The following is a 23,075-nucleotide window of genomic DNA, read 5'->3' on the forward strand; positions in this document are numbered from 1 at the left end:
GCCCAGCTGAGCAACATATCAGGTATCTAATGACTAGTCTATATACAATCTATGATATATATGGAAACAATTTTGCTTCCATCCGAAGCTGGTTTAGCTGGATTTTCTGGCAAGACGACGCCCTATTTATAACAAAAACAACAACAGCAACAACAAAAAAAACATGGTTTTACAAACAGGTGACATAATAAATTTCTGAAATAAACCCTATGACATTTTATACCGGAGTATGAATGTGTGTGGGTAAGAAGACTTATTGTAATGATGATTCTGATTTAACTGTAATGTTAAGTATGTAACTTTCATATGACTTAAGTATTGTCTGTAAAAGCACACACACCAAGTTTCTTTTACAAAAAAGTACCATTGGACTATGGTTTTAGATGTATTGCAGTATTACAAGAACCATTTTGCTCTGCAAAGGACCTTTCAGTGAACAGTTTTTCAAATAACAATTTTCTTAGTGTAAGGAATATTTTAAAGAGCTTTTTTCCACTATAAAGAAACTTCTCTGGAATGACAAGGTTCCATTACTTATGGAACCATAGATGCAAATAAAGATCATTTTTAAGAGAGTACCTTTTTAGAAGAATACAATAACCATCAATATTTGGATTAGTGTCGAAAACACTAATACCATAGTACATTTTTCGTAAGTTTTTTACTACAATATCCAAAAGTGCATATCTATCATACTTGCATGAGCCAAACATCTAAGCACGCCTTGTTTTGACTCAAACATTTATTAACTCCAACCACTCCTATAACACTTAGACTACATTTTTGACGAAAGCAGTACAAAAGCTTTTTCACCTCGCCCATGAATACTTGTGTTTACAAACATAAAGGAGTTCCCGCAAAGGAACTGAGAGGAAGAGAAGGAGGAGGCTCTTCTTGACGTTTGCTGTGGGGTGTGTTTGTGTTCGGCCTCCGTAGACGCGGAACTTCAGCAGAGAGAGTGAAAGCGACTCCCGTTAAAGGAAAATCGCAGGACAATCTACAGCTTTTACTGAAGAGATCTTCCGTGCAGGACTGTAACTGAGATCGCCTGAAGTGTCAGAGTGAGTATATGATCAGACCCGATCACTTTACCTCCACTGACAGAGACAGACAGCCACATCAGCTAGCGAGCATAGCCAGCGTCAGTCTGTATACGGAGCGCTGGGCTGTACGTGACTGAACGTATGTGCACGACCATGCTACAATTAAAAGCTGCATCATTACAAAATATCCATGCAGTCTTTAGACGTCTTACAATATATTACTGTGTAACAGTAAAAAGGAAGCAGTTAAAACTGTGTAACTTAGCTTTTGCTAATGCTTCAGCTGCATAACGCCTCAGCTCATCCACATGTCCAGCAAATCTCAAATTTAAAAAATTTGGATTATTATATTTGCCTAGTAGCAAGTTTATGTTATTCATGGGAAGGAGTGTCATATTTGTTTGGCAGTTTTTGTTTTTCTACATTAGAGGCATTATTGACATTGTTGTTGACAAACGCGTTTTATATTAAGGGCGTGTTGACATTTCTGTTATGAATACAGATTGTCACATCTCGTGGTAATACCATATCACTTTTTGTTATGGTGTTTTAGAGGTACTCTACATTTTTTGTTTCCGAGTATTCATTAAAACAAGAAATAACGATTTATGATAAAACAACATTAAACACTTACTGATAAACCTCATAAAAATAAAGTTAAAAAAATCATGACAACATTTTGTAATAACTATAATAACTAAATTAGTCATTAACATGCATTATATAATGCTGAGCAGATCAGTTGTTGAAATACATTGAAATATACACTCACCGGCCACTTTATTAGATACACTTTGCTAGTACTGGTTTGGACATTCTTTTGCCTTCAGAACTGTCTTAATTCTGGGGGCTGGGAACATTAATCAGAGATCTGGGTTTGTATTAAAATTATAACGTTACACAGTTGCTGCAGATTTGTTGCATGATGCAAATCTCCTGTTCCACCACATTCTAAAAGGTGCTCTTTTGGATTGATACCTGGAGGCCAAACAAACAAACAACAACAGCAACAAAAAACGTTTCAGTGTTATCCTGCATGGAAGTAGCCATTATAAGATGGGTCATAAAAGGATGGCCCATAAAGGGATGGCCATAGTCAGCAACAATACTCAGGTAGACTGTGACGTTTAGACAATGCTCAGTTGGTACTCGAAGTGTGACAAGAAAATATCCCCCACACCATTACACCACCAGCAGCCTGAACCGTTGATTTAGATTATGATGGATCCTGGATGTTGTTTATGCCAAATTCTACTGCTACCATCTAAATGGTGCAGCAGAAAAAAAGTCTCATCAGACCTGGCAAGCTTTTTCCAATCTTCTATTGTCCAGTTCTGGTGAGCCTGTGCAAAGCCTTAGTTTCCTGTTCTTAGCTAGCGGGAATGGCACCTGGTGTGCTCTTCTGCTGCTGTAGCCCATCTGCTTCAAGGTTATTTGTGTGTTTATTTGAGTTTCTGTTGCCTTTCTATCAGCTCGAACCAGTCTGGCCTTTTTTCTCTGACCTCTGGCATCAAGGCGGCAAAGCAAAGCATTTTCAGCATCTTGCAGTTTTAGACAGATACAGATACAAAGAATACATGCTATGATCTCCTGCTGTAATTTAGTACAGTACATGCATCCTTAAATTTACTCTGGGTTTATGAAAGTATTGACTCTAGGGATGGCTCGATACCATAATTTTGGCTTTGGTACGATACCAGAATGTAATACCTCGGTATCGATACTAAATCGATACCATAGGTGACAAATAACCAGGCTCAAAAGGTAAGTGAATTGAAAACAATTTAGTAAGTAATGTTAACTTACTAAACATGTATTAGTTTGTTCATTTATTGTTCGTTTAACTAATTATTGACCTAGATTAATAAGTGCTGTAATACTGTTAGGTCAGCTTACCTATTGAATTTTAACAAAAGTTGCTTTACTGTAAAGTGTAATTCTAACAGTCAAAGCATTCAAAATTACATTATTATTTCTCTCTCTCTCTCTCTCTCTCTCTCTCTCTGATTGTTTTCAGATTTCAGACTCAGATTAAATATTAATCTATCACTCTCTCAGCACGGCTGAATCATTCCCTTCATATTATTGACACTTGCATCATTCAAATTCAAGTAACGTTTGATTGTTTGAAATGCAAGTGCAGATATTATGTGACTGAAGATAAACTGGGTCTAGTGTGCCACACACAATTGAGCTTTCGTGTTTACTCGGTATCACATATGTGCATTAATTAGTTGTGAAGAAAAGTTAAATCTGAATTTATGAATAATAAATGATGCACCAACCTGTGGATCTCTAAATTCACGTTAAAGTTTAGAATGAGCAAGTGACAAATGCTTGGCAAGATTTAATGTGTTGCCACCTGTGGCAGCACAATATTTTATAGAAGTGCTTGCATACAGGTGCAGTAAGGTCAGCTTGTTCACCTTTATAATTTTTTTGTATGCAAAATAATGACATATTTTGCTACTGTTGTCTTTATTTACTAGTTTCGAGCGCATTGATGGAGTTTCATCTGTTTGATGATCCATCGCGTTATGTTGTCACGTTTACGCAGCAATTTGGGAACCACTGCCGTCTACAGGTGAACAGCAGAACAATATAGTTATATAGTAGTTATATAGTTATATAGTAGTTATACAGTTCAGAACAGCAGAACAGTAATAAATACCGAATTGATTAAAATGATAGTATCGAACCGTTTGAAATAAAGTACATACCTGTATTTTTCCAGTACCAGTATACCGCGCATCCCTAATAAACTCTAACTTTGCTTTTAAAGTTGAAAAGTGCTTTCCAGTATATTCTGATGATCAGTGAAGAAAATGGGGTTTTCATCACTGAGTGTTTTGTAGGCTGTTGCTGTGATAAACAAACAAATACAAATGAAAACAAAACCAAAAAAATCTGCAAACTTGGAATTAAAATAAATAAAAAAGTGAAAATGAAAAAACCTCTAACATTTGCATTTTACATTTGCAGATGCTTTTATCCAAAGCGACTTACAAATGGGCGATTCAATACATACAAGCGATTCAAAAAAGAGAGCAAAATAAACACGAGAAGTGCCCGAAACACAAAGTTTTAGGTATCATGTGGAAAAATACAAGCTTAGAACAGGGTGGATAAGTGGGGAAAAAATGTCATAAGAGTTCACGTTTCCACTGACTTGAGAACCGAATATTGAATATTAGTACATAACCAACATACAAACAAACAAAACACATTATGACCTTTCAAGTCATGTTTTCAAGTCATACTCCAAATTTGAGAGCATATTTTGACTTCTTTAAACCATTCTGAACTGGCTTTGATACAATGACATAATGTTATTTAAATATAGTGAATAAAATGTATAGTAAGCAATTCACATAATATTTGTAAACATTTAGCGGAATTACAAAAATGTCCGATGGCTTTTTGATAACACTCCCATACAGATGTTGGTAATACCCATAGAAGTACATTTCCTATCAACTTCAAGGAGTGCTATTATTATTCTTTTTCACTTTTTGAACTTTAGTCAGTGTGTGGTGTGTATGTTTGGGCATAAAAAACATCTACAAAGTTACAAATCTCAAAGTCCACTCCAAAAGGAGATATTTTATTTTTAAAAAATCCCTTTTCAAGAACTGCAACAAACGGCTCCTTTGGACTACAGCGTTTGTTTTGACCACAACGCGGTCCATTAGATATCATTCAATTAAATCCCGCCCACGGATTAGCCTAACTTTAGCGATGCAGCTTGGAGAACCACTTCAACGAGCCGCAGCACGGCGGGTATAAACACAAGCATTGACTAGAGTGGTCGCTTCAGAGCTGTAACGGGGTCGAAACACATGCCGAAGCCGCAGTCTACTCTGGTTGCTGCGTTGGAGCCATAATGCGCCGCAGACGTGTGCAGTGTGTGGTAAGAGATTTATTCATCATACAGTGTAGATAACGTTTGCTTCACTTATAACGCAAGTGTTTTTTAAAATACGTAAACTTGCACTAGAATAGGCTAATCAGCGATGATATTCTTTGATAATGTTAGGCTGCTTTTAGCCTTATGCTGGAGCTGGTTTTGGCCAATGAAACTAAGTATGTAAATAATTAAATACATTAGCACGATAATGTCATGTATTGGCGATCTCGCAGGCTGACGATAGGACCCCAACACTACTGTAGCGTATTATTTACTCACCCTCCATGCATCCTAGGTGTATATGACTTCCTTCTTTCAGACGAATGCAATCAGAGTTATATTAAAATTTATCCTGGCACTTCCAGGCTTTAGAATGGCACAGACGGGTGTTTCTCCTCATCAGTCCAAAACAAGTCAAATAATATGCATCCATCCATAATAAAGACCCGGAACTAATCGAGCCAGGCTGGGAGAAATGTATTGTAATAATGTAAATTATGTTAAAAATAATGCGTTTTTCAAACCACCAAGCATGAGAGCATGTTCTAGTACACCCCCAAAACAAAATCAAGACTTTGTAAAAGACCATAATAGGACCCCTTTAATGGGGTAAGACCGAAATCTCTAAAAACTCCAAAAAATTAGCTGTGTTTGCACAAACCATTGTATCTTTCAGACTAGTCCAGTAAATGCACATTCAAGTAAACAAGTAAACAAACGGGTGATACCTACATTCTAATAGCTGACATATTACGCATTACAGTTTCTCCCATTCAGTGTTGTACAAATAAATGAAATGTCTACTCCCCTTTATGTCTGTGATTGTCATCAGAGAAGTGAAATGTTTTGTGCTGGAAGCGATGTTCTGCGAGCTCAGATAATTGCAGTCTGTACCTTGAGGATATTTAGCCAGGTGTATCTAAAACTTAGTTTTATCTCATCTCGTTTGATGATAAAATGCAATATGATTGCAACAGATAGAGACTGTGTGTTTTGGTGATATTTTAGCTTTTCAGCAGCTTTCATTTGCACTGTAAGAAACAATGTTGGTCCTCAGTCAAGTTTGTCCTCAGCTGCTTGTGAAGTTGGCCCTGATGTCTCGTGTTGGTGCAATGCCTGGCAGAACCTTATTTGAGAGGCGTGTGGCTGTTAGATCACTGGTGCATAGAGAGAAGCTGAGTGCAGATTGCCACTGGATATGTGAAACCCTGGCTGCTGCAGACTGTTTGCTGTTGAAAATTGCAGAGAAGCAAGGTTAAAGAGCTCTCTTTAAACAAAATGGTTTGGGAGTCCCAAAGTCTCGAGTCCATGTAGGAATTATGCCCAACCAATAGGGCATACAAGAACTGCGGCTTACCTTAAGTGTTTCCTGTCAGAGGCTGCTGTGCTTCTAAACCCCTATTACTTTATTTTTTCTGTGTAACAGAAACACAAAGAATGTTTTACTGAATGTTTAGGCTGCTCTTTTGAACACTGAGATCAACTATTTGGCCTTATTTATTGGCCAAATTTCCATGGAACACAAAATGATATATATAATTGGTATTGTCCATATGATAAAAGTCAGTGAGGTGCAGTGTTGCCTGGACTCCACTGACTTTCAAAATATCTTCTTTTGTGTTTTCACAAAAGAAAGAAAATGATAGGGGTTTGGGACAATGTGAGGATGGCAAAAATTTTATTTTTGCTTTGTGTAAAATTTACACTTAGTATATTTTTAAAAAGAGTACTTATTATGGAAATAATTTACTTATATTTACAGCTAGTGCGAACATAGTTTTCAGACACTTAATTTCATGGTATTGACAATTAAACGAAATGTATTATAGTTTAGATTTATATTAAATGCAATTTGTTGAACCTGAGAGTGCTTTTTTGACCCATTTAAGCAGGATTTAAGTACATCTTTGTGTGATACTTTAAAACATTTGATTTGACAACTACAAAGTACATTTTACTTAAGTGTGTTATGAAAAATAGGCATGAAATATGAAATTGTACTCTTGTCAAGTACACAAGTGGCCTTTTTTTTATTTAAATTATATAGATTAGATATGAAATACACTAGAAGTGTACAAAAAAGGTAAAACAGCGATATATTATGCATTTGGGATCGTTTGAAGCCGCATTTAAACTGCATTTTGGAAGTTCAATCTCGGGGCACCATATCAGTCCATTATATGGAGAAAAATGCTGAAATGTTTCCCTCAAAAAACATAATTTCTTTACGACTAAAGAAAGAAAGACATGAACATCTTGGATTACAAGGGCTGAGTACATTATCTGTCTGGTTTTGATCTGGCAGTGGACTTCTCCTTTAAGGGAGAACAACAGAAATACATATTGGTTTGGAAAAGCTTGGGAGTGAGTAAATGATGTAAATTTGGGAGAAACTATTCCTTAAAACCTTACTTGACCAGATGCTATCCAGATTACACTTAGTCCTAGAATGTTTAGTCATAGCGTTTGCACATAGTTAAATGCCACAAAGTTTAATAAAATTACTTAATTACTGTCCAAAATATTGTATAATTAACTTGTAGTGGAGCTGACTAAGAATCATTTTTCTGTGTCACAGAAATTTATTTGAGGTTGATTCAGCTCTCAGAATAAAATGCTCTGTTCTGTTGTTAGTTAATCAAATATGTGACCCTGGACCACAAAACCAGTCATAAGGGTCAATTTTTCAAAATTGAGATTAATACATCGTCTGAAAGCTGAAAAAATAAGCTTTCCACTGATGTATGTTATGTTAGGATAGGACAATATTTGGCCGAGATGCAACTATTAGAAAATCTGGAATCTGAGGGTGCAAAAATCTAAATATTGAGAAAATCACCTTTTAAAGTTGTCCAAATGAAGTTCTTTACAATGCATATTACTAATCAAAAATTACATTTTTATATATTTCCAGTAGGAAGTTTACAAAATATCTTCATGGAACATGATCTTTACTTAATTTCCTAATGATTTTTGGCATAAAATAAAAATCAATAATTTTGATCCATACAATGTATTTTTGACTATTGCTACAAATATACCCCAGCGACTTAAGACTGGTTTTGTGGTCCAGGGTCACATATTTTAAAGGTCCACTGTGTTGACGGAATTTCAGCTGAAACAGGAAAACAGGGTTGAACATATCTAGCAGTCCCGCCCCCTTTTCCCTATCCCCTATATATCCCCCTTTCACTGTGAACTGTGAACAAGTGACCGATTTTAGCCACAGCTTCAGCCTCTATTTATAGTGTAGGGGGCGGGACGCTTCAGATTCTAGGGAGCATTTGATTGGACAGAAAGTTTGATGAGAAGCTGAAGTGCAGGGTGATGACATCAAAATCGTTGATCCATATTGGCGGTTAATGCTTATATCTTGTAAATATGAATTTTGTCATTGTTTTGAAACACGCTAGCTTATAGATAACATTAAGGCAAACATATTCATACTAAAAGCCAAAAAAATGTAAAGTGTGAATAAACCTGAAACCTTATGAACTGCCTTTAAGTATTTGCATAATGTGTGGTTTTATTACTTTATAAACTACTGTACATTGACTTATATAATCACATTCACCACTCAATTGAATCTCCTTGAACTGTGAAGGTTAATGTTAAGGAAAGCACTGGTAATCATTCTAAATGAGGCACTTGGCATGGCATCTCATATATTATTTTACACATTTTGCCAGTTTTTCCTTCATCAGAAGCCTTGTGATGTTAATGAAACTCATGTTGTATTTCACCATGATATACTTGTCAGTGATGAAAATTGTCTAAAATGAACATCACTGAAAAACACATGTGCCAGAATTCCAGTTTATTTCTACTTTAGTTAAATTTTTTTAAACTAAATATGTAAGAAGTATTTCTGATGAATAATTAATTATTCATTAATTTATTTAAAGTTTGTGAGAGCCGTACCACATGACATTGTACGTCCTTGCCTTGTCATGAAGAAGTTAATTTTATCTTATATTTTAAGATGGTTGACTTGACACAGTCATGAGTCCTCTCTCTGATACAGTATCATTTCCTCTTTTGATGTTTTTTTCCCTTAATATTTTATTTATGTTGGTTGCACCACACGAATGGTTTTGATTGCACTATATAACTGATTTTCAAAGGTTTTACAAATATTTATAGACACTAAACTGCTTGTTTCTTGTTTCTTTTTCATTCTACTAGAATAGTTTGATTTATCAATAAATCTATTACTTTAATGAGGATATTTTTTTCTCAATATGATGTCAGCACCCTAACTTTTTTTTTTTACTTTATTCCCCCATATTTTTTTATTATTAATTCAGAAATAAACATGCTTATCATAAACGTAGTATGTTTAGGTCATTATAAGTGATATTTTAATGCATTTTAAAGGGGTCATCAGATGCCCATTTTCCAGAAGTTGATATGATTCTTTAGGGTCTTAATGAAAAGTCTGTAATATACTTTGGTTTAAAATTCTCAATGGTTGTGTAAAACAACACCCTTTTTACCTTGTCAAAATGAGCTCTGCAAAAATCATCCCATTCTGAGGGATTGTTCCCTTAAATGCAAATGAGCTCTGCTCGCCCTGCCCCTCTCTTCTCTTTGGAGTGATGAGCTGCTCTGAGAGATTGTTTACTTTAGCCGCATTTAGCGTGTTTAGCCGCAAAACTTGCTAACTAGCATGTTATTAGGAAAGGTGATTGTGGAGATTAATAAAAAAAAACCCTTATACTCACTTCTGCTGTAGGTAAAGCTGGATCACGAATGATTTGCACGAACATAGACACGTTTATGTAGATCGGGAGGCGCATTCCACTCACAAACAAACGTAATCCACTGCATCTTCAGCGGCTCAAATGTGGGGAGTAAATGACGACCACTATGTTCATTATTACATCCAGAAACACAACACCTCAATCTGAGATATTCTTGTCTAACTTACATCCCTGCTCCGGCATCAAAACAATGGAGGTCGGACTTTTACAGCAGATCTGAGGTAAAACGTCAATCAACTATCGTGGGAGCGGCCTCTGTCAGTGTGACGCCACAAAGACAGGCATCTGAGAACGGCTCGATTTGAAAAAGGGGATATTATTTTGACAGATTAATTAAAAACCACTGCATGGATTTTTATCATTATAGGGTATATGTGTACATACACTTTACACATTAATGTTCAAACAACATGTAAAAGTGAAGTTTGCGTCCAATGACCCCTTTAAAATAAATGAAAACATAAAGATTTAAAAAAAGATGAGCGTACTGACTATTTATTACTACTTAAAGCACATATTAATGCCTTATTCTGCATGACCGTGCTTTAGAACCCTTAATCCTACCAGATACCTAAACTTAACAACTACCTTACTATTAATAAGCAACAAATTAGGAATTTATTGAGACAAAAGTCATAGTTAATGGTTAGTTAATAGTGAGAATTAGACCTTAAAATAAAGTTTTAACTGTTAAAGCTGGTTATCTACACTAGCTTCGACCCCCATTGAAAGTAACATTTTAGTGAAAAGCTCATCATAATTACAACTAAACTGTGCAGACATTACATTACATTAATAACATTCTAATGGCCATAACAAAACCCTTGCAACGTGAAGTCGCACATGAAGTGTTCTTTGAGAATACTTGAAGCAGTTGCACTCGCTCTGATAGAACCCACTAGGGTGTTTACTGGGCTAATGCAGTATCTGCTCCGTTTGAAGAGTTCTGCGCAGCTCTCAGTCAGAGTCCCACTGTCCCTCAGCCCCAGAGACTAGCGCCATCAGTCTGCAATGTCACGCACAAGTGCTCACTCCAATTAGCATGTAGAGTTCCCACTCTCATTATGTTCTGCTGAATCAGGACCTCAATCAAAATACAGTCAATATTGAAAAACGGACAGGTGGCTCTTCTAGCCTCTACGGAGCTTTTGCCTTCCTATGAACGAGGCAGAGCGTATAGGGAGAGTTTGCCGGTCCCTCTCTGCCTACGGTTTGATGTCAAATGATGCGAATGACATGATGAGTAGCTCTTTTCAAGGAAAAAATGAGCAGATGCTGATTTGTTTATGTGGGGGAGTCTGGTAAATTTGGCATAAAAGAAGATTGAAAATCACAGGTCTCAAGAGCTATCCTGCGGCTTCACTCAAAAGTTGTGGTATGTACACAGTTTGACTGCAATATGTTACCCTCTGTAACAAAGGGGGTTCTACTAAAACTGAAAATGAATCATCATTTACTTCTTCAAATTTCCATTTACTCCTTGAGATTTTGTTTTGAAAGATGCAATTTGGGAAAATATGTGCTCTTTTTTTTTTTCTTGTGAATGGAGATAGATGGTGTTAAACTCCAAAATTACATACAAAGCACTATAAAAGTGTTCCAAATTGTCTATATATCTTGTCTGCTGTTCTCCAAGTCTTCTAAAGCTATTCAGCAGCATTGTGTGGGGAAATAACAGTTCTGTAGCTCTAAAATCAATTTCCGTGCTTTAAACTAGGGGTGTTTAGTCCTGTTCCTGGAGGGCCAACATCCTGTAGAGCTGAAGTCAACACATTTTCCTCAATGTTTCTAGTAAGTCTATAGAGCTTGATTAGCTGTTTCAGGTGTTTAAAGATCCACTGAAGTGCTTTGAAACACATAGCGTTATTCTATGTGTTGACGCAATTTCAGTTGAAACAGGAAGATGGGGCAGGACATACAGTGCATCTGGAAAGTATTCACAACGCTTCACTTTTTCCACATTTTGTTATGTTACAGCCTTATTCCAAATTGGATTCAATTCTTGACTGGGTTTTCATTTAGGCTTTCTCAGTATTTTGGTGCATTAAGCTTTTCTTCTACTCTGACAAGTCCCTCAGTTCCTGCCGCTGAAAAACAGGCCCACAGCATAAGGCTGCTTCCAGCACACTTTACTTTTGGGATGGTGTGATCCATCATGCCAGAGAATCTTGTTTCTCAGAGTCTGAGGGCTCCTTATCTGCTTTTGTGCAAATTCCAGTTATATTTTCATGTGTTTTCACCAAGGAGAGGATTGAGTTTGGCCACATTGCCATAAACACCAAATCGATGGAGTGTTGCAGTGATGTTTGTCCGTCTGTAGGTTTCTCCTATCTCCACATATGATCATGGAGCTCAACTAGTGTGACCATCAGGTTCTTGGTCACCACTCTAGACAAGGCCTTTCTTAATCAATTACTCAATTTGGCTAGAAGGCAAGCTCTATAAGAGTCCTGGTGGTTTCAAACTTCTATTTATGGGTGATGGAGGCCACTGTGCTCATTGGGACCTTCAATCCTGCAAAAATTTTTCTGTACCCTTCCCTAGATCTGTGCCTCGATACAATCCTGTCTCGGAAGTCTGCAGACAATTCCTTGGACTTCATGGCTTGGTTTGTGCTCTGACATGCACTGTTAATTGTGGGACTTTATATAGACTTGAGTCAAGTTGTAGAAACATCTCAAGGATGATCAGTGGAAACAGGATCCACCTGAGCTCAATTCTGAGTGTCATTTTGTTTTTTATTTTAAATACATTTGTAAAGATTTCAAACAAACTTTTTTCACATTGTCATTATGGGGTATTGTTTTTAGAATTTGAAGGAAAATAATGAATTGAATACATTTTGGAATAAAGCTGTAACATAACAAAATGTGGAAAAAGTAAAGTGCTGTGAATACTTTCCGGATGCACTGTATTAATCAGTCCCACCCTAGCCAGTAGCCAGAAGTGTTTTGTTTATTTCACAACTTGGGCCAGAGCCATTGAGCTTGATAAAGGTGCATTTGACAGCGTAAAGCAGCAATAATCTCATCCATATCACTATCAAATATAGCATTCAGTATAGAATTCAATAATAGAATTTATAGTGTAGGGAGCGGGATGCTTCAGATTCTAGAGAGCATTTGATTGGACAGAAAGTTTGATAAGAAGCTGAGGTGTAGGGTGATGTCATCATAATTGTTGATCCATATTGCGTCCATATTGTTCTATTAATGCGAATTTTGTCATTGTTTTGAAGCACTCTAGCTTATAGATAACCTTAAGGCTAACATATTCATACTATAATATATAACATATTCATGTAGACTTTAATGAGGGTTGGAGCTAAACTGCAGGACGGTGACCCTTCAGGAACAAGTTTGGACACCCCTGCTTTAGTGACTTCAGTGACCTTTGGTCATGAGACACACGAGAACTAACAATGTCCTCATATTGTTTGGCCTGTTGTTGCAGACATAACTCTGAACTCTGAATAGTTCCATATAAGCTTGAATAACATTGGATTCATAAGATCATCGCTAACCTAAATGGCATGATATCAAATTAAGCTAATGGTTTCAGTAGCTGTTGTGATGTGATTCAATATTGTTGAAAATGATCTGGTCAGTTGAGAGCAGCTCTCTACTGTTCCTCATGCATTTGCCTAAATAAATGCATACACCTTGTTCTTAAACACTGATAAAACTTGTTAACAGGTTGTAAAGTACTTGAGTAATTGGTTGTTTATTATTAGTGTAGTTAAGTGTAATTTTGGGAATATTTAGAGGCCTAAATGCAAAGTCAGTCATGAAACTCTCAATGGCGCAGACCAGTAGGAATAACTCAATCTAATATAATCACATCATTATTCACATGGCGCAGATGATTGGTTTCGTTTGCATCAGCAGCCATTGAGCTGCTGCTTAACATTTAAATACTTGGCCATTGCTTGCTGTAACAGTTGCAGCGGGCTTCAGAAACCCTCCACCTTCCCCATCTCCACATGTATAGATCTGCTAGGGGGTGATTTCATGTATGTTATATATGGGAGTTATTTCATCAGGGGTGTTGCTAGACCTAAAGCTCTAATGGGGCACAGGCCCCCCATTACTCAAATCACTTTTCTTTATTGAAAGCCAGTTGGGTGTACAACACATTTAACTATACAAACTTGCTCTATTCCTACACTGCAACAAGCACTAGGGAAAGTAAGGAATAATACAATAATGCTTTATGAAGATATTTATTTAAGCGTCTTCATAATACTTCACATGAACATTATAAACATTTAAGGCAATGTATATAAAATTAGCTGTGCGATATCTAACTTTATAAATGCAGAAGTGCTGCTTCTATGAATTAACTGTCTAGCTAACATAATTGGTGTAAATTTAACTGCATGTTTGAATCTCACACAAAACAAGCCAAACTATAGTCTTTTTAGTCACTAGGTTATTAGGAAGTGGAAATACAAAACTGCCGGTACTCCCGATGCATGAGGGAAATGGTGTTTGGGCCGGAGGCTGGGAGGAAATTGGGAGGGCACAGAGCAGCATGTGAGAAGTGCTGCCAGAACGGCAGAAAAATTCATGGTATGCTATGAGTTAAAGTATAAAAGTGCTTCTGTGGCGTACAGCTGCGTACCCTCAGTTGAGCACTGGGTTTGTCTTTTGTTTTGTTTTTTTAAAGGGGTCATGCGAAGTTCACTTTTTCATGTTGTTTGAACATTAATGTGTGTTGGCAGTGTATGTACAAATCTACCCTATAATGATAAAAATCCATGCAGTGGTTTTTAATTAATCTGTCAAAATAATATCCCCTTTTTCAAATCGAGCCATTCTCAGATGCCTGTCTGTGTGGCGTCACACCCACAAAGGCTGCTCCCACCATATTTGATTGACGTGAGCGTCTTGCCTCAGATCAGCTATAACAGTCCGACCTCGATTGTTTCGATGCTGGAGCAGGGATGTAAGTTAGGCAAGAATATCTCCGATTGAGCGACTGAGGTGTTGTGTTGCTGGATGTAATAATGAACATAGTGGTTGTCATTTATTCCCGACATCTGAGCCGCTGAAGATGCAGGGAATTATGTTTGTTTGTGAAGGGAATGCACCTCCCCATCTACATAAATGCGTCTATGTTCGTGCAAATCATTCGTGATCCAGCTTCACTTACAGCAGAAGTGAGTATAAGGGTTTTTTTTATGAATCTCTGCAATCACCTTTCCTATTAATGTGCTAGTTAGCAAGTTTAGTGGCTTTACGCAGCTAAATGTGGCTGAAGTAAACAGGCTCGTCACTCCACAGAGAGAAGAGAGGGGCGGGGCGAGCAGAACTCATTAACATTTAAAGCAACCTTGACCAGAAGATTTTTGCAGAGCTCATTTTGGCAAGGTAAAAAGGGTGTTGTTTTACACAACCATTAAGGATTTTTAACCAAAGTATATTATAGACTTTTCATTAAGACCCTAAAGAATCATATCAACTAGTGGAAAATGGGCATCCGATTACCGGGCGTGGATTTCTGAGCGCATTGGCCAGTTTGTCTTTGGTTAAACTGCATTGCTTTTACAGGCGTTGGTTCGGTTGTTGCTTACAGATTAATTTCTTTATTTCGGGATTATCAATCTAAAGTAATACACTGACAGATAAAGTAAATTAGAACTAAAACTTGGGATTTTACTGGTGCACAGCAGATTTTTACTGGGGCACATGCCCCAGTAAATGGGGTCTAGCAACGCCCCTGTATGTCATATTTGTGTACCCTGGACCCCAAAAAAAACAAGTCATAAGGGTCAATTTGCTGAAATTGAGAATTATACAGCATCTGAAAGCTGAATAAATAAGCTTTCCATTGATGTATTTTTAGTATAGGACAATATTTGGATTTGAAAATCTGGAATGTGAGGGTGCAAAAAATCAAAATATTGAGAAAATCACTTTTAAAGTTGTCCAGATTAAGTTTTTAGCAATGCATATCGCTAATCAAAAAAATACGTTTTTATATATTTACTATTGGAAATTTACAAAATATCTCCATGGAACATGATCTTTACTTAATGTCCTAATGATTTTTGGCATAAAATTAAAATCAATAATTTTGACCCATGCAGTGTATTTTTGGATATTGCTACAGATATACCTGTGCTACTTAAGACTTAAGTTTTTTTTGGTCCAGGGTCACGTATGTTGCAGCAGCAGTATTTCTTACATGCTCACAGCAGCATGTCTGTGGATGTATTGGCAGTAGCCAATCTCGGTACTTGCTCTGCCACAGTAGCAGCATAGCAGATTTATTCCGCCAATGCCAAAAACATTAACATCGTCATGTACATTACCATGTTAAACTCTCAGAGAGCTGTCATGAGAGTTTGATGTTCACAATAATACCTAATCTGGTATTTAGCAGTCAAGTTTCTATGATAAATTCTAGTTTTGTGATTGCTTAGTGGGAGTATATTCCAAGTTACCTTTCCAGACCCATTCCTTTCTTGGCCTTTTAAGTTTATCTTTAGCATAAACATTTGCTAGTTGCTGATTTTTAAATCTAAACATGGCTTGTTGATCTTATCTGTCTGTTTTTTAAAGCTTAAAAAGTTTACTTAAATGTATTGTGTACACTTTCGCTTAGATTTTTCACTCACATTCACACATTCTCATAATAATTTGTAACTACATTCTGGCAATTGTTAAATTTTTTTTAAGCCTTTTTTTTTTTAATTGTGCACTTTTCTACAAATCAAATAATACAAATTTACTAACTTGTAAAAAACATATGTTTTCTCATGAAATTGGGTTGAAATTTTTGGATGATTTTGAGTCAACTGTATTCATATTTTTAAGCACAGTTTCTCTTGCACATCCCGTTTGTTATGGTATGTAAATGTTTTCCACATTTACTCATCTAACTCAACAATTACTAATTACTCAATATGAAATTAAAGACCAGCTGAGATATGGTTTATCTTAATGAGTTTACTGTATGTAACAGCCATGATTTGCTACTTCCTAGTCTGTGGCAGGTGGTATCAGGACATTTGCATTCCAGATTGACAACGTTTTGCATATGTCCCTTTAAACTGGATGAGCCGTCAGTATTTTTCTTGTGCCATTTGCCCAGACGTCAAAAATTGTACATTTTAAATGCTTCTCCTAAAAGTTTAATTAGTCAACTCTTAGGAGTATGTTCACTTACAGATGACCTCAAATCTAAAAGACATGGACTTAAAGCCACGAAGCCCCATTTCATTTCACAACTTTCTTAAGTCTATTGTTAAAAATGTGTCTTGTTCCTGCGCTGCTGGATAATTAGTTTTTTGGGAGTGCTGGCTCAGGGCCGTGGGAGATGTCCTAGGGATTCAGGCTAATCCATGCAGTGTTCGTGAAAGATCCAGAACCCACATTTACAGTTTTAATTTCAGACAGAATCAAATTATATCACACCATTTGAGAGTGGCCCAAATCTCTGATGAAAGAGAGGCGGAATGAGCCTGTTTGACTTTGGATGAATTTCATTTCATTTGATAGTTTATAGTGGTAGTTCACTGCCCTGCTTAAATATTTGAAATGGTGTCATTTGTGTCACTCCAGGAGATATTTGCATACAGACAGTAATTCTCCTTCCGAATTAGTATTATTAAAGTATTATTTGCATAGTAATCACTCTCTCTTTCCGTGTTCTTGCAGTATGTACCGCTTGCGGGCGCTGACGGCTGTCACCGTCGGGATGGTGCAGTTGTCAAGACGGCATCACACCGGTGCCTTCCGTTCTTATCAGCGGCGCAGACTGATGCTGGCTGCCATAGCGGGGGTGACGGGCATCTCAGCCAGCGCTGGATTACTGTGGACAAGGTACGGGTCACTGTGGACACCTGTCTTGGCTTACCAATCGAATACAGCATTGTAATGTATAATATTACATTTTATATATATATATATATATATATATATACACACACAGTTGAGGTCAAAAGTTTACATACACCTTGCAGAATGTGCAAAAGCTTAATTATTTTACCAAAATAATAGGGATTATACAAAATGCTTATTATTTTTTATTTAGTACTGACCTGAATAAGATATTTCACATAAAAGATGTTTACAAATTATCCACAAGAAAAAAAGAATAGTTTTTTAAAAAATAATAATAATGAATGATCCACAGCTGTGTTTTTTTGTTTAGTGATAGTTGTTCACGGGTCGCTTATTTGTCCTGAGCAGTTAAACTGCCTGCTGTTCTTCAGACAGATCTTTCAAGTTTCTGGTTTTTCAGCATTTTTGTGTATTTGAACTCTTTCCAACAATGACTGTATGATTTTGAGATCCACCTTGAATAACAAATGAGGGACTCATATGCAACTATTACAGAAGGTTCAAATGTTCTGATGCACCAGAAGGGAAAACGATGAATTAAGAGCCAGGGGTGTAAACTTTTGCACAGAATAAAAAATGTAGATTTTTCTTATTTTTCTTCATTTAGTACAGCCCTTCAGAAGCTACAGAAGATACTTACATGTTTCCCAGAAGACAAAATAAGTTAAATTTACCCTGATCTTTTAATTCCAAAAGTTTTCACCCCCCAACAGAAAATATGTGGGCATGCATGATATATTAATACTTTATCAGTTAGCACCTGTTATTATTTTTATTATTATTAATGATATATGTTTTTCAATAAAATGTATGTGTTCATACTGGGTATATATTGGTCGATATTGGACATTTTATTATGTGTGCTAATTTCAATTTATTTTTACATTTACAATACCTTTGTATTTTTGTGTTGTTCACTTGAGGTTAATCTTTAATAAAATAAATGATTTAATAATACTGTTAAATGCAGTATTTATCAGATCTTAATGAATGAATGAATGAATGAATATTTTTCATATTGTACATTATTACAGTGTGATGCCTAAATTTACCTGTAGCATACACTTTTTTCCTACTCTGCTTTATTTATTTATTTATTTATTTTATTTATCAGTAGGCCAGAATTTTTATATTGGTGAATCTGAGAGTTTTTGGAGAAGTCCCCTTTTAAATGGCTTACATATAGCTGTGTCTGCGTATTAAACTGGAATAGGAGAAAGTATTGTAACACGAAAAAATGACACATTTCACCTTTAATGTAAGTGTCCTTAGAGCCCATATCTGCAGAGATTCATCTGCAGTCTGGGCGAAGGCCAATCCAGTGCAGTGTGTATGTGTGTGAGAGAGAGAGAATAGAGGTGCTGATATGTCAGCAATATAGAGAAATGCATCTGGGACGTGATCTATAGAATGAAGGAGTTATGGGACGAGGTGGCATTTCGGTTCTCTGTCTGTGCAGTCATTTCCTCTGTGTCTCATTATATTGAATTATTGAACAAACCTTCAAACACGCATCCCATCAACAAAACGGCAGGCCTTTTTCAATTACTGCTTTTTGTCCTGAAGATATTGACCTCCTAGCACTCTTCATTGACTTTTAGTATGAGCCACACGTCTAGAGATAATTACGCGTTGACAATGTTGGTTCCCATGTGTAATGACAAGTAAAACAGATTTTTACATTTTTGGAAGAAAATAAAAGAGGCTTTGCCGAAGCAAAACTCACCACCAGTTGCCAAGGTGTTCAGATGATTTTTTTAGCATTGTTTTGAGTTTACTGGCTGGGTCAAGTCGAAAGTGCATATCTAGATATGATTTGTGTTGCTTTTTTTTTTTAATATTTTTAAAATAGAAAAGCTGTAATTTCATCAAATAAATACAGCCTTGATGATGAAAAGAGACTTCTTTCAAAAACACTAGAAAATTTTAATTATTCCAGACTTTTGACGGGCGGTTTACAGTGCTGTTAACTTTTCAGTGTGACTGATCTGCATACTCTCTTCTGATTGGCAGAGCATATGCAGAGGCGGGGTCTTCCGTCAAGCATGAGGAGCAGATGAAGGAAGAGGAGCCTCTGAAGGATGTGACGGAAGAGGCGGAGTCAGAAGGCGCTCTCGAGTCGAGTAGCGGGGATGAGGAAGATGAGGCGGGCTCAGACGGGAAGAAAAAGAAACAGAGAGTCGGATTCCGTGACCGAAAGGTGATCAATGCACATGCACATCATCTCAAAATCGCTTAATGATGAGGTCAGTGTCATCCAGCCATTATCTGATGAATTCATCTGGCTTCATGATGTGCAGATGAAATTGGACCATCACATCTAATCAACATGCAAATCCACAGTCATGAAATCAACCTGCATATTTTTGAATTGGGTTTCCTCTGATATGCCATCAGTGAGAACATGGCAGAGCGACAATAGCAGAGTTAATGAATTGCAGCTGACATTAACTGTGGGGAAAATGTGATATTAAAGCAGCATCTGGGACAGGCAAGTGTGGGACTTGCTGATTAAAGTGAAAGAACAGAAAGGATGAGAGAAATAGGAAAATGAATGATGCTGTTGTTTTGCTCAGTAGTTGATTTGTTCCTTAAATGGGGCACATAAAAAAGGCCTTTTCCTAATATGCTTTGATGTTCCAATTAATAATATATTTCACAACCAATATGAGTAGGAATGCAAAACAATTAATCTTCATATTTTTCAGACTTTTGACAGCATTCAGTTTCAGTATTTAAATATTTTCCCTTAAATTACTTAAAATTTGGTTAGTTATTGTATCCAAACAGTTATTGTATCTAAAAGTGCTTGAAAAATAAAGAAGTTGAAAATGAAATTAAATAGTAGACCCAAAAATGATGTCATGCAAGCTTGATCTTGCTTGTCAAGCTAGTATGGTTGAGTTTCCATTTACCATATTTGATGTGCTATGTGTACACTGCTTTTCAAAAGTTTGGGATCAGTACGATTTTTAATGTTTTTTAAAGAAGTCTTTTCTTCAGATAAACATTAATATTTTGAAATATTATTGCAATTTGAAATAGTGGTTTTCTCTTTTAATATACTTTAAAATATAATTTATTCTTGTGGTGCAAAGCTGAATTTTCAGTATAATTTCTCCAGTCTTCAGTGTCACATGATCCTTCAGAAATCATTCCAATATGCTGATTTATTATCATTGTTGAAAACAGTTGTGCTGCTTAATATTTTTTTGGAACCTGTGATATATTTTTTTTCAAGATTCTTTGATGAATAAAACGTTAAAAAGAACAGGGTCATTCCGTGTCAAATAGAACCAAATTTCAAAAACGTCCCTGCCTCAAATTTTTGATTTTGCTAATATATTTTCTGAAGAAAGATTGACATGTATAGTGATGAAAGCCAAAATATTAAATGTCATGGATGAATATTTACTGAGTAATCCGCTATTTTGTAGAGAGGGGTCAAAATGGTAATATTCACCTGAGATTCAGAGCCAAATGACTACAATTCTAATTTCAACATTATTTACTCTTCAGACATTGTTCTTTAAATAAAATAAAATTTGGTTTTCAACTACTGAAAACAGGTAATATTCAACAATCAGGACATGGAGCCTCATTGAGATCCCCATATCTCTGGGACTGAATGATGTAGATTCCTGAAAGAAAAGTTTATTAAGAACTACAGTCTAAAATCATTTTGTGATGACTTTAATGCTTCTTGGGTTATAGGCAAGCAAACTTAGAATATTTATGTTACTCAGACAGGTATGTCCAATGCAGTTGTTGGAAACAATATGCATCTCTAGTTATTTGTTCAACGTTATTTTTGCAAGTTGACCCACATTTGGTTTTTGACCACTGAAAATGTGTAAATTTTAACAGTTTAATCCTGGAGCAATATTGAAATTTCAATATCTCTGGAACTGAATCATATAGGGCCTTAAAAATGAAGGTGCCAAAAGGAAAGTTTGTTAAGACCCAATATCTTAAAGGGCATTAAGATATCTTTAATACTTCATGAGTTATGGGCATGCAAAAAACTTGAAAAGTAAATGGTCACTATTGGCACATAATGCAACAAAGATGGCTAAAGTTAACAGATTTTACTAACAGACCTACCAATCTCTGTGTAAAAATAACATTATGATGCTGCCATCTTTCTGAAGTCATTTTTACTCTCTTGTAATTTAGCTATGAATCTCAGATGAAAACTGCCATTTTCACCCGCCTCTACAACGTAGTGGATTACTCCGTAAACATTCATAAATGACATTTAATATTTTGGCTTTCTTCACTATACATGTCTATCTTTCTTCTGAAAAAAATTTACGAAATCAAAAATTTGAGCTGGGGGACCTCTGGTTGAGTTGACACGGAATGACCCAACAGCATTTCTTGCTATGCTGCCATTCAAAGTTTGGGGTCAGTAAATGTTTTCATTCTTCGTTTGAAAGAAATTAATGTTTTTATTTAACAAGGATATGTTAAACTGATAAACAAAACGATAGTATAGACTTATATGTTCTTTTTAGATCTTTAAAAAGAACTTTTTAACTTTTTATTCATCAAAGAATCCTGAAAAAGTATCACAGGTTCCAAAAAAAAATATTAAGCAGCACAACACTTTCCAACACTGATAATAAATCAGCACATCATAGAATGTTTTCTGAAGGATCATGTGACACTGAAGACTGAAGTAATGGCTGATGAATATTCAGCTTTGCATCACGTATATTAAAATAGAAAATTGTTATTGTAATTGCAGTGATATTTCAATAAACACAACTTTATTTTCTGTATTTTTGATCAAATAAACATTGTTGAGCATAAGAGACTTAAAAAAAATCTTACTGATCCCAAACTTTTGAATGACAGTGTATGTTCATCAGTGTTTAACTGAACAAAAAATATTACTCATCATATAATCATCAAGCAATCATGTTTATTTATAAGACTTGGATTAAACCACTTCATTCATGTGGATTATGTTTATTCTTCATAAACATTTTGAAGCATGAAAGAAATATATATACAGTGTTGGGTAAAGTTACTTTTAAAAGTAATGCATTACAATTTTGCGTTACTCCATGAAAAAGAAACTAATTATGTTACTATGTTACTTACTTTTTATGGAAAGTAATGTGTTACATTACTTTTGCGTTAATTTTTAATCTGGGCAGGGCTTGCTTCTGTGTTTTTTAATATAAAACAATTCTAATGTAAAAGCCTTTTTACACCAAAAGTAAAATGAATTCACCTCAGGCTGAAAGAAAAGTACATTTATGCAGGAGATCACTCTTCAGCTATAAAAAATAAAGCACAAATGTTAGTTTATCTAAAGTAATTTTTGCTTGTGAGTATGGTTGAATTGCATCATTGAAGGTCAGCAGCAAAGACACTAGTTAATAAAATGGGATTAAATGCATAAAAGATATTGCATTTCACTGTTTTTATTCATTTTGAGGAATACTGAATGTCTTTTGTGAGTGAGATGAATTAATGCATGTTCACATTTAGTCTAGAATAC

At 35.8% G+C, this 23,075-nt stretch overlaps 1 protein-coding gene across 1 annotated transcript in view; it reads left to right on the forward strand.

Moving 5' to 3' along the window:
• The first annotated feature begins 890 nt into the window (after window positions 1–890).
• The window catches only part of micu1 (mitochondrial calcium uptake 1), a 93,411-nt gene continuing 71,226 nt past the window's right edge, over window positions 891–23,075 (forward strand). Inside the window, exons 1-3 of the mRNA XM_051125687.1 lie at window positions 891–1,061; window positions 17,378–17,542; window positions 19,577–19,763. Coding sequence (XP_050981644.1) covers window positions 17,379–17,542; window positions 19,577–19,763 — 351 coding nt within the window. The 5' untranslated portion in view covers window positions 891–1,061; window position 17,378. The remainder of the gene's footprint in view (window positions 1,062–17,377; window positions 17,543–19,576; window positions 19,764–23,075) is intronic.

The sequence above is a fragment of the Labeo rohita genome, chromosome 13, assembly GCF_022985175.1.
Source record: "Labeo rohita strain BAU-BD-2019 chromosome 13, IGBB_LRoh.1.0, whole genome shotgun sequence".
Classification (NCBI taxonomy): Eukaryota; Metazoa; Chordata; class Actinopteri; order Cypriniformes; family Cyprinidae; genus Labeo; species Labeo rohita.